Genomic DNA, 13,386 nt, shown 5'->3' with positions numbered 1-13,386 from the left:
TTTCTGTACATTTTCTAAAGAATTTTTCCATTAGGCAGTTCAAGGGGAATCCCTTTTTCAGTGCACGCTTGAGCAGTTACTTGTCACAGTTCTAGAGTGTTTGTTTTTCTAGTGTCTGAAGAGAAATGATAATTTTGAGATAGCCTTCCAAAGTAATGAGCACAAGACATTTATTTCAGGAATTTAAGGGAGCATTTCTGCCTCTCCTTAAGTAACGGAATTGATTCATTCTGAAACTGTTAGAAATTTGGTGTATAGGAGGATTGTATTAATAAGTAACGGAATTGATTCATTCTGAAACTGTTAGAAATTTGGTGTATAGGAGGATTGTATTAATATCTGTCACCAATTAAGGTCTCTGTTGGGAATCAGCATAGTGCAGAATACATCATAAATTGTATGTAGTTGACCCAATAGCATCCCTGTTAGCATGATTATGAAGCAAGGGGGAATCTTTCTAAATAAATTGCATTAAATATTTGTATAAAGAGATAACTGTAGGTCATTGTATGCTTTATAGAAAATTATCTATTTTATTAAAAAATCTTTTCTTACTCATCTCATACAGCAAAGTGGATCAGAGCCACCATTAGAATGAAGCTAAAACAAATTGTTCTAGTGCACTGTGCATTTTAAACAGATTTGTTAGAAATATTGGCACTGCCATCCATTGCTTGTGACCAAGATAAAGAAGAAACAATTTTTCTGCTGTATTGTTTCATGTTTATAAAATATTATACATTTTATGGGGTCAAAATAGTTTGTGCAGGGACATAAAGATTTCCTGTACTTGCTGGGAGCTCCTCTTCAACAGTTTCATCCTCAGTAGTACTGTGACCAGACTGACTGATTACTCACCAGAGGAGAGCCATAATTAATGTAATATTTCAAACATTTTTGTATATATTTAACAGAACAGGGAGATCATGTAGCCTTTGTATTGAGGAGAATCTATCTGAGCAGAACAATATGGGGCTAGTTTATTGCGCAGTTAAATCTGAATGTATAGATTCCTTTTTCACAAAGCATGTATTAAAAACTGTAATTTGGTAGCCCAGTGATGTTTGAGCAAGCATTAAAGCTTTATATGTGAATATACTAAACATTCTCATAATGGCACTGGGTGCCCAGTGCAATGAGAGGACTAGGTCAGGATGTGAATCTTGAAGTTAATCTGTATGAGTAGATCTTACAGGTAGTAAAATAACTCTCCTGTTCCTCATTCCTGTCTTCTACTCTGAGGGCATTTGCTGCTACTTACGTAAATGTATTGATCTGATTTTCCAGAATGATCTGGCAAGGCATACCTGTTTTACTTACGGAAACCAGAGTAAATGTTTTTAGAGTAGTTATTTTAATTTTTCTAAGTAGTAACCCCTTGTTATAGTGCAGCAACTCTTCAAACTCCTCATTTGAGGCAATAATCCTTATCCTTAATCTGCATATTTATTATATTTATGTTGACTTTAAACATAGAATTTAAAAAATATTTTTCAAAAGTCTATTCAGAATCTGTCTTCTCCTAGCCTGTGATAGCTTTGTACTAATTCTGTCTCCGCTTTTTCACAAAGACAATGAAAATAAACAACAGAGCAAGTCTGTAAAAGTGAACTAAAATGCAGAGCATGTCTGCGTAGGCAGTGAGGTGAAGTGGTTACTATGGAGCCAACAAACTCAGCTTCCAAATATCAGACTTGGCTTTCTTAAGTTATATATCCTTCATCTAGTGCTAGATTATTTTCTTCACAAAATTTAGCATCATTTAAGTGAAACTGTGCAGTACACAGGATGTTAAACAGAACGATTGCAAGGCACAACTTGAGTCTGACAATGTTAGGAAATGCAATGATAGCCTATGAATGTACAGAGTATTCTGAACTTGTCAGAAACAACTGCCCATGGTAAAATATGGTTCAAACTTATTTTTATTTTAATATCTTCATTTAAATAACTTTCTGAAGTATTGACTTAAATATGTGAGTGGTGACTTTATGCACATTCACCATAATTATTTAAATGGGACAAGATTTTCAGAAGGTCCTGTGCTACCAGGCTCCCAGCTGGTCTGGAGCACTTTCTTTGAGACTTCTCAATGTATTTTCCTTCTGATTTGTAGAATTTGCCCCGATCTGTTTCATAATGTTTAACCAGGCCTTTCTTTATCCCTTAGAACTGGGCAAGCAGGGTATCTTCACCAGGGAGTTTTCATTGGAGCATATGCCTACCAAAGGTGCATTTTTCCTGCTTTAAATAATTTACGATCTGGTAGTCAAATCATGAGGGTACCTTCCCTGACTATTTTGCAACTATCAAAAAACTCATAGAAAATATTAGCTACAACTTTAGACTTCTGACTAACGATCAAGCCCTAAAAATATGATTACAATTGCATGAGGATTTTTTTTGAAAGAATCTCTAGGAAAAAAACCTTCATCGAGTTCACTTGGGAATTAGCTGATAAAATATTAAACAAAACATAACAATTGAATATTTACCACTTGGAAAGCCTTTGGCAAAAGACTGAAAGTAATGTCCCAGTCCTTGAGTTCACTGCTTTGCTATCACTAACAAGCTTGGGTTTATATGTATTAAGCTCCATTTTAAGATTAATTTATTTGATAACTTCCATTATTTTTAATAGAAATTTTAAAAAAGCCTTTTTCCCTACTGTTTACCTGCATGATGACATTAGGAAAGTTAGACAGCCTTTTTCAGCACTTACTTGCATTAACATTCCTAGTATGGCACTTTGTGTTTGGTGTACTGCCAGCAAATTAAGTTGACTCAAGTGTGGAGTGGTTTTGCAAAAGTTCAGCACATGAAGAAACATCTAGTACTTGCCAGTGCACTGACTGTAGCAGCACAGAAGAACGCAAGAGGGAAGGGGTGACTCACGTATGTTTGGGAAGTGAAAAAGAGAGTTTGCAATTGGATTGAGAACTAGCTAAATGAGATGAGATGGTGAAATGTAGGGAAGGCCAGACAATCGAAGAATGGGAGAACAGAGAGAATGAGGGGTCTACTCTGGCTGTTTGCCCAGCACCAAGTCCTGAGTCATAACTCGGGACAATTGCACATTTTTATGGATGTTGGTCAGCAGTTTAGTCATTTGAAGAGTTCCTGTAAGTTACCCTTTCAGTTACAGATTCCAAGGTATGAGTTACACATGGAAAGAGCACGCTTGCATTTTCCACAAGACTTAGACTGGACTGACAAAGTTCAATTTCTAATAAGAATGGCTTTTAAAATGTCCAGCCTCCTGTTCAAAGCCTTATAAAATTCAAAATTAGGTCAGGTTGCTCAAGGCCTTGCCTAGTTGAGTTTTGAAAATATCCAAGGATGTAGATTCCACAGCTTCTCTGGCTCTTATTCTGCACTTTTTGAAAGAGTCTGGCTGTGTCTTCTCCCCCTTTAGGCAGTGGAAGACTGTGATTAGATTTCTCCCTGGCTTTCTCTTTTTCCAGGTTAAGCACACCCAGTTCCCTGCATCTCCTTTAATATGTTACGTGCTTCAGCCCCCAAACCATCTTAGTGGTTTACTGTATGTGTTCCAGTTTTTCAGTGCCTTGTAACTGGGTGTCCAAAGCTGTACACAGTGTTCCCAGTTTGACCTCATGAGTACTGAATAAAAGGGGATAGTCACTTCACTTGACCTACTGGCTTTGCTTTTAGCCTAAGTTTATGTTGATAATCTAGTAGTTTATCTAATATACTGCTCATATTGTCTCTCTTCTTCTGTGTGCACACAGACAGTACTGTACCATAGCAATGTATCTAATAATACAGATGAAAGGAGGGACATTTGAAGACATTGCAGTCTATCAAAAAGGAACTGATAAATTTATTAGGAACTGAAAAGGTTTAGGGCTGTGCATAAAGTCAGCATTGCTTTGTAGAATTCGAATTGCATCTGAAGCTTACAGTATAATTTAAAATATCACTTTATATCAACAAGATTTTTACACCATTGTATGTGGTATAAAGACCGTTTTTCGTTTGCATTATTTTGTTTATATGAAGGCTTTAGGAGATTAGAATTGTTCAGTGCTAGTATGGGTCCATGAAATATATGCTTTTCAATTATAAATCATGTTCTGAAAATATATTCCATAAAATAGATAATGGGCACAAAGAATGGAACAATACTGATACACTTTGAAGGTTGCATTCTGTCAGTGCATTTTGCACATCTTACTAATGTTGGCATTTGCTGATCACTATACTTAAAATCATTCTAAAATGCATTATTGTGTACATACAATTTTATTCATAGAAAGTCAGACACGTGAAACTTCCCCACAGTCATTCCATGGAGTGTGCAGTGCAGCTTGTCACTAGTTCACCTAGTTTCCCTAATCTTTTCAGCGATTGTCATATTTTTTGCCATAGCACACCACAACTATCCGCTTTGCTGTATTTCTAAGTAGTATTTTACTAGTGTTGCTTTTGTTTGTTCCCCAGGCATGAATGTCTTTCAGTCCATGGCCTGAATCAATACATTTAATTGTTTGGGTTAAACTTTTTGCTTCTGGATTACTATTCTTGGTTTGTTATTCTTCGCTCCTGCAGAAGCATGCTGGGAAGATCCTAAATCTACCATCATACTAACTGAAAAATTTAAATTTAAGATTGAGACAGAGGTGGATCAAAGACAAGAGATTGTACCAAGAAAACAACATTTTAAGTTGAATGGACTCATAAAATGAATGGCTTCCTTCTGAAAAAAAGAGACAAACAAGAATTCAGATTTTGGCCAACAGGCATCTCTCTACCCATAGATCAGATACATTGGCCTTGTTTACTTCCAGTTGTTTAACTGCATGAAACTTTAAAGTTTAATTAGTTAGAAACAAATATAGAAGAGGAAGCTGTTGTGTTTGTCACCGAGACATTCCATACTACTAGCAATCATTCAGTCTTTTGGTTATATTGCATTTTGGTTAATGTATTTTTATAAACATCTTTTAAAAGCTGAGTGCTTACAATAAAAATATTTTACTTGGTAAATTATAAATAATTTAGATTAGTTTTTATATTATTGTACAACTATAGAATAACTTCAACAGCATCAGGAAAAAAAAAAATTAAGATACCAAGTTTGGCAGTTCTCCAAAACAAATTGACAGACTAAATACATAGGAATTCAGAGCAAGGATCAGTGAAGATTCTTGTGATCTCAGTATATCTTATGTACAAACTGCAGAATTGATCACTTGGAATTGTATTCCAGTGTCTCAAGGACAAGCATGAAGAAGGATATGTCATGATTCAACGGTTGGACTCAATGATCTAAAGGGTCTTTTCCAACCTTAATGATTCTGTGATTTCTTAAAATTATTTTTAAAAATTTAGATCTGGCTTTCATATTTCTGTATTGCTAGTTTAATATATTTCTTAGGAAGGACTTTTTGTCCAGTTTTATGAAGATAGAGGAATTATTCAGAATCAGAAAGGTTAGTTTCTATTTTTTAATCTTAGAACTGGAAAATTCTTTGTTGTTCACAGTTTTCTTAGTATTCACATACATGTGAAATCATTGCAACTAATTTTAAAACTTGTGAAATATTTTTCCACAAGAATTTCACCCTTTGACATAATGAGCTCTAAGGCTTCTGGAGCTGCAGAATGAAATAAATTATTGCAGTATTTTCTTCATTGAGTCCTTAATAGTCTGATTTAACTAATAACGTTATTTATTGCATCAGTAGTTGATCATTGTAAGCAAAAGAGCAATATGATGAACATCTTTGTTTAACAGACTAAGCTGATTTGAAGCACAATATTGATCGGGATGTGGTCATTATCAACCATAATCTGTTTGGAGGGGAAGAAAAAATTAAATTGCCTTCCTTATTGAGTCCTACTTCTAACTTTCCAAAAATTACATGTATCTATATAAATGCTAGAAGTTATGTGAAAGGTGTCTAAATTGAAAATTACTAGGAATGGGTATTTACTGTCATTTCAATAAACCTAAATTGGAGAATGTTTAAATATGGAAATCATTGCACAAAGCTATTAGTTATCATCACAATACACATTTGGTATGTGTAGATATGTGTACTTTACCTTCCTTTGATCTTTTATTTGTCAAAATTACAAAAATATTATAGAATTCCAGTATTACATACCCCCTAGCTTTTGATAACACTGATTTTCCCATGGTGAAGCAATCATGTTTAATTAAATTATATTGACAAGATCAGTGGTAATTATTTGGTAAGCATGTTTTTAATCTAGGATTTAAACAAAAAAGTAAGTACCACAAAGATAACTATTAAGATTTTAGACTGAGATTCATGGGGAATTATATCAAGGACAAAAACATCCTTGTATTTAGTTTTCTGTGTAGAAGCTAATTTAAACATAAGCAAAGGATAATAGGCACTGAAGAGACCATTCATCTTAGCAGTGTTTTGAGCAAAGCGGACAGTATCCAGAAGGAGTTCAAAGAGCTTTTTGTAGGTTGAAAAGAAAAGCTTAATTAAAAAAAAAACTCAAAAAACTCATCTCAGTAATCGTGTTTTTACTTATCTAGAGCAGCTGTAGTTAAAAGGAGTTCCTGTAAAATGTTTATCAATTCCAAAACATTTTTTATTCTAAGCTATTCCTGAGTAGAGTTGCCTTTTTTTTTTTTATTGTTCTTGTAATGTGATGGTTAGGTATGGGATATAGGGAGTTTAGGGAGCTTTTGCATAATGCTTATTGTAGTCAATATTCTGTTTTTTATATTTTACTTATTTTCTTTGTATAGATTTTGAACAGCTATAAAGATCTTCATCTCTGCTATTGATAATGTTTTCAGCTTAAGTTTTGCCTTTATAACTGCTTTTTTTAAGGCATTTCCAATATAGAAAGTCTTATTTAATTCAAAGCCCAAAGTAATCTATTTCTTAGTTGAAGTGAAGATCATTTTACTTCCAAGAAGTGCCGAGCATACTTTTTGAGATTTGCTGGATCAAAATCTCCTTGTCCGAATGCTTCTCAGATTTATTGTCAGTCATACTGATTCTTATTAGTCCTAAAGTATTTTATCCCAGCCTCATCACCTATGCTTTTGACATGTTCCTAGCAAAAGATGTCTCCTCACTTCCAGACTTGTAAGAGTAGCCTTTGTTCCTATTAGTCTTGGGCTGAAGTCTGATCTTCAGTCAACTTAAAGAAGCCTCACGTTCCCAGGGCCTGGTCCTTAGGGGGAACTTGAATCATCCTGATAGCTGATGAAAGGAAAATACAGATGAGCTCAAGCAATCTAGGAGATTTCTTCAGTGCACTGATGACAGCTTCCTGGCACAGTTGATGGAGGAGCCAACAAGGAAAGGTGCTTTGCTGGACCTGATGCTTATGAAGAATAACGAACTGGTCAGGGACATGAAAGTAAAGAAAGCCTTGGCTACGGTGACCATGAGATGATGGAGTTCAAGATCCTAAGAGAAGGGAGCAGCAAAAAAAGCAGGACTACAGCCCTGGATTTCAGGAGAGCAGACTTCATCCTCTTCAGAGCTCTGCTTGGAAGAATTCCATGGGCTATGGCCTTGAAGAGAGGAGGGGTCCAGGAGAGTTGGCTGATACTTGGTGATCACTTCCTCCAAGCTCAAGAAAGGACCATCCCAACAAGTAGGAAATCAAGCAAAGGTGGCAGGCATGGATGAGCAAGGAGGTCCTAACTGAACTCAGACATAAAAAGGAAGTGTACAAGAGGTGGAAGCAGGGGCAGGTGACCCAGGAGAAGTATAGAGCTCCTGTCCAGTCTTGCAGAGATGGGGTTAGGAAAGCCAAAGCCAGCCTGGAGTTGAATCTGGAGAGGATGTGAACGGCAACAACAAAGGATTCTACAAGTACATAAACAGCAAAGGAAGACTAGGGAAGACGTGGGCCCGCTACTGAATGGGGCAGGGGAGCTGGTGACAAATGACATGGAAAAGGCCAAGATGCTTGATGCTGCCTTTGTCTCAGTCTTTACCAGTAAAAACGGCTTTCAGGAATCCCAGGCTCCTGAAGCTAGAGGGAAAGTCTGGTGCAAGGGGGACTTGCACTTGGTGGAGGAGAACCAGGTTAGGGAGCAGTTAAACAAACTGGACATACATAAATTCATAGGGCCTGATGGGTTGCACCCATGAGTGCTGATGGAGCTGGCTGATGCCATTGTGAGGCGACTCTTGTTTATCTTTAAATGATCACGGTGAGTTGGAGAGGTTGGGAGAGCAAATATCATTCCTTTCTTCAGGAAGGGCAAGAAGAAAGCTCTGGGGAACTACAGGCTAGTTGGCCTCAGCCCAATCCCTTGGGAGGTGATGGAGGAAATCCTCCTGGAAAGGATTTCCAAAGTCATGAAGGACAAGAAAGTGATCATGAGTAGTCAGCATGGATTGACAAAGGGGAGCTCATGATTGACCAACCTGGTAGCCTTCTGCAATGAGGTGCCTAGCTTGGTGGACAAGTGGAAAGCAGTGGATGTTGTTTACCTCAGTAAAGGCTTTGGCATGTATCTCCCATAACATCATAGACAAGCTGGCAAAGCATGGGTTAAATAAGTAGACAGTGAGGTGGACTGTGAACTAGCTGAATGACCAGGCCCAGAGGGTTGGGATCAGTGTCACAAAGTCCAGTTGGAAGCAAGTCACTAGAGGTGTACCCTGGGAGTCAATATCGGGGCCAATACTATTTAACATCTTCATTAATGACCTGGATGATGGGACAGAGTGCACCTGGAAGAAGTTCACAGATGGTACAAACCTGGGAGGAATGGCTGGTACACCAGATGGTTGGGCCCACCACTCAGAGGGACCTCAACAGGCTGGAGAATCCTCTTGAAGTTCAACAAGGGGAAAGGCAGAGTCCTGCATCTGGGGAGGAATAACACCGTGCACCAACTCACACTAGGGACTGACTGGTTGTAAAGCAGCTTGGCAGAGAAGGACCTTGGGGTCTCGGTGGACAACAAGCTGAACATGAGCTAGCAACGCATCCTTATGGCAAAAAAGGCCAACAGCATCCTGGGCTGCATTAAGAACAGTGTTGGCAGCAGGTCAGGGGAGATGATCCTTTCTCTCTGCGCTGCTGAGGCCATATTGGGAGTACTGTGTCCAGTTCCCCAGTACAAGAGAGACATGAGCATACTGGAACGAGTCCAGCGCAGGGCCACAAAGATGATTAAGGGACTGGAGCATCTCTCATATGAGGGGAGACTGAGAGAGCTGGGACTGTTCAGCCTAGAGAAGAGAAGGCTCATGGGGGATCTTATCAATGTGTATGAATAAAGGATGGGAGGGAATGAAGATGAGGGAGACGTACTCTTCCCCGTAGTGCCCACTGACAGGACAAAAGACAATGGCACAAATGAAGACACATGAAATTCCATCTGAACACAAGAGAATTTTTTTACTGTGAGGGTGGTCAAACACTGGAACAGGTTGCCCAGAGAGGTTTTGGAGTCTCCATTTGTGGAGATACTTAAAACCCGACTGGACATGGCCTTGGGCAATGTGCTCTAGCTGACCCTGCTTGAGCAGGAGGGTTGGACCAGATGAGCTCAATAGATCCCTTCCAGCCTAAATGATTCTGTGATTTTCCAAGTCGTAAATCCAGGCTATAGCATGCTGTGTAACGACTGTGCTTATAATGTAGCTTTGGCCAAGCTTATTTGGCCAAGCTTAGGTCTTGCGATTTTTTTTTTATTATTATTATTTTATTTTTTTTAGAATCTGTAGGTAATGATTTGGATTTTGTTACAGAACATATCCTTGTAATACCAGTAATAAACATTTTGAGATGCAGACTTTTTGATTGTTTACGAAATTGTCAATATGCATATCTGTTTTACCTAAAAGGTCTTTAGAAGCTGAAGTCGTAACTTCTTCAGATATTCAGTGAATGCTGTTGTTTCAGCCTACCTCTTCTATACAACACTCACAACAGCAGAACTGACCACAGACCCAGGAGCTGCCCTGCCCGTGTCCATAAGCCCAGGAAGCCTCGCTGTGCAGCTGCTGCATAGCACAACAGAACAGTTGCACAAAAGATGGACGTTAATGCTTGTTTGATTTAATTGATGTTGTATATTAGTGCTGTGCTAGTTTAGTTTATAGTTGCAGTTTCTTTTATGACTCTATGTTACGTATAGTACTAACACCTGTATTTATTTTTAATTTACAGGATGGAGGTCTGCTTCTAAATAATCCTTCTGCACTGGCAGTTCATGAATGCAAGTGTCTTTGGCCAAATGTTCCATTGCAGTGTCTAATATCGCTGGGCACTGGTCGATATGAAAGTGAAGGAAAGACCAACGTCACATACACCAGTTTGAAAGCCAAACTCACCAACGTTATCAGCAGTGCAACTGACACAGAAGGTTGGCGTCTTGAGATGCGTTTGTATTGTGATTGTTTTCAGGTTTTTATGTTTTCTTAGAATTATAGTTCCAATTCAGAGAGCAGTCTGCAACCTTTTGTCTTTCCCCTTCTCCTCTCTGCCTGCCCCATTGAAACTACTTGAAACGTGTCTCTTCATAACTCATTATGTAGAGTTCGTGTTTTAGTACCAGTATTACAGGTTTTCTGGAGATGATAATATGAATGCGTTTCATAGCCTTATCTCCATGAATCTTCACTATATTGTTGCTAAGCTTTTTTAGTTTATGGGTTCTCAACTGTTAATATGAGGTTGATGACACAAACAGAAATACTTAATAGTTAATATAGAACATTGGTTGGTTTTCAACAGCTTCAGAAAAAGTATTTACTTCTGTTCTTTTCTCTATGTGCTTTTATACATGTGCTTTTCCAGGGACTAGACTGTCTCTGCCAATGGTCATGCCTTCCATTGCTGTCAGGAGGAGCCAAGCATGTGTTTTCCAAAATAAACTGTGTTCCTAGGATGGGAGTACACTGGAACTCCATCACTAGCAGTTTACATCTGTTTTGTTTTTATAAACAGGAAATATTGATATGCAGATGCTCCCCCCCTCTTACAAAGGAAACTGATACTGTAAAATGCTAGGGAACAAGAAATACTCCTGCAGTCTAGATCCCTTGCTGCCTGATCTCTGACAACTGACTGTCATTACTAAGAAGACGACAGATTTTGGGCCGCCTTTGTTTTTTGCACAATCGTGGAAAGGCAGTGGGAATTGTGGGAAGGAGAGAGGTGCTGTCCACTTTCTATCAAGGGAAGAAAAAGTTTCATTGCAGCTGAAAAATCAGGCAAGAAATTTGATGGGGAAGAAGAGGAAAAGACAGTTCATTGTGGAGACCAAAGGAGAGGAAAAGAAAAGAGGGGAGAGTAGATTTGAGCAAATGCAAAGTTATATTATGAAAGAAAAAGGGGAGAGTATTAAATAGGGCAAGAAAGATTGGATGTGGTGAGACAAGAAAAGACATGCAGCTGAGTAATTTACAGGAGGAGGGACCAAGGAGAGAAGATTTCAGGTTAACAAGAATCTTTTGCTGTAGTCTTACCCATGATATTTTTTTCAGTATAAAATTTTTATATACCAGTAGATGTTTCAAAGAATGGAGGAGCGTGGTAAGAATGGAAAGAAGATGGAAATAAAAGAGAATGAAAGATGAAGGAAGTCATGGAAATGGAATTTTATGGGAGCCAACAGAGAGAAGAGAGATCTAAAAGGAGAAGATAGGTTATAAAAGAGAGGGGGAAAGGAAGAGAGGAACATACAAATACATTACATAGCCAGTTTATTATTGTACTAGTTAACTGAACTGTTCTAATTTAATGTGAACATTTTAAATTAAATGAATGTTAAATTCAAACCCAAAATCTGTAGTAATATATAAAAAAATGAAGTAGTTGCACACAAAAGAAAGCTTTAAACCTACATATTTTTTACTGCAGTCTTTGAGAGTAGAGAAGAATATATAGCTGTCGTTTTCATAATACCCACTTCTGTTAGTACTGAGTGTAACAAATCATGGGTATCCTGAATGGGAACATGTAAGTTATATTCCTGCTCTTCAGAATGTGCTCTCACTTGTAAACGAATGGAATGTACATGTAATTAAAAATCTGGATAGCTGCAAAGCCTCCTTAATTGTCATACCAGTGAAGTTGTCGTAGACTAAAAGATGAAGCTTTTCCAGAGCAAACAGAGGTACAGGGTCATTTGCAAACCTTCTAATGAGAAAGGGTTTCTGATAAGGCAATGGTGGAAAAACATTTACTCAGCAAAGCAGCACGTATTTACACTTACTGTGTCACTCCAGAGCACATGTCGTTCAGAGACTGTAGGACAATTTGTCTGTCTCATGTAAATATAACTGTTTCCTTCATTTGTTTTCAATACAGAAGTTCACACCATGCTGGATGCACTGTTACCTCCAGATACTTATTTCAGATTTAACCCTCTTATGAATGAAGACATACCGCTGGATGAAAGTCGTAAAGAGAAACTCAATCAGCTGCAGACAGATGGAATTCGTTATTTAGAACGAAATGAAGAAAAACTGAGAAAAGCTGCAAAAATATTAACACAAGAAAAAACGACTTTGCAGAGACTTCAGGACTGGATAAGATTAAAGGCTGACATGTATGAAGGCCTTCCATTTCTTTCCAAATTGTGAATATGTAATGCATGAAAGATCATAAATGTAAATGTTGTTCCAGAAAATCCATTCAGTACTGTAAAGGAAGAATGTTTATTGGAGGTAAAAAACATCTTTGGAAAGCTATCAGAATTCTGGAGAAAGCAATGCAGGATGGCTGTTTTGTGCACACTTACTTGATACAAGGTTTTATGGTGTTAATTATTTTTTGAACTTTATGGATCTTACTGTTGCTCTACTTAAGTTTCTTAAAGTCGGTAAAACTGAAAATTATGAAAACAATTGTGCTATGCATTTTTGGATGTATGTACCATAATTATGGTGGCCGGAAAACTTTATTTATCAACTACCAGGCTTATTCAAATTGACAAAAAATAAAATCCTCGTTCACTTTAGTGTAGGCAGTATGCCTGTTAGGCTCTTATGTAGCCAGTGAATTTAATGGAAATGTAACGTTCTTACAAAAACTTTGCCTGTGTTAATTGCACTTTTACATTTGAAAGATAACATTTAAATTCTTTTTTTATTTTCAGTGGGTTTTGTACATAACAGTATTGAGTAAGATGTTTGGATGACTATAAATGGCATATTAAATTATCAAAATTAACTGATATTTTTAGGACTTGCTGCGTATTGTTTTTATTGGGAGAACTTCAGAGTGGTTCATTCATTATTTGAAAATAATCCCAAGCCCCAAAACTTCACTTGAGCAGCTATTCCTGTCACAGGATAAAGGAAATAAAGTCTTGAAATCGGTCACACGAGTGAGAAGCTCACTATAGAAGCTTTAGTTTTGGATGCCAAATTTAAGGTGTCTCCAGTCAAGAAG

General features: G+C 37.6%; 1 protein-coding gene across 4 annotated transcripts in view; it reads left to right on the top strand.

Annotated features, from left to right (window-relative positions):
* Positions 1–13,164, top strand: part of PNPLA8 (patatin like domain 8, phospholipase A2) — a 42,429-nt gene extending 29,265 nt beyond the window's left edge. For 2 of the 4 annotated variants that reach the window (XM_082311010.1, XM_082311011.1), the window contains exons 9-10: positions 10,156–10,351; positions 12,301–13,164. In XM_082311010.1, the coding sequence (XP_082167136.1) occupies positions 10,156–10,351; positions 12,301–12,575 (471 nt within the window). In that variant the 3' untranslated portion in view covers positions 12,576–13,164. Of the gene's footprint in view, positions 1–4,461; positions 5,428–6,754; positions 6,864–10,155; positions 10,352–12,300 lie in introns of those variants that run through there. The other 2 variants (XM_082311013.1, XM_082311014.1) reach the window with 2 other exon arrangements.
* The last annotated feature ends 222 nt before the right edge of the window (positions 13,165–13,386 follow it).

This window comes from Platalea leucorodia, assembly GCF_965183815.1.
Source record: "Platalea leucorodia genome assembly, chromosome: 4".
NCBI classification, from domain to species: domain Eukaryota; kingdom Metazoa; phylum Chordata; class Aves; order Pelecaniformes; family Threskiornithidae; genus Platalea; species Platalea leucorodia.
Note: the sequence above shows the minus strand (reverse complement) of the source record. Positions and strands in the feature narration are given on the sequence as shown.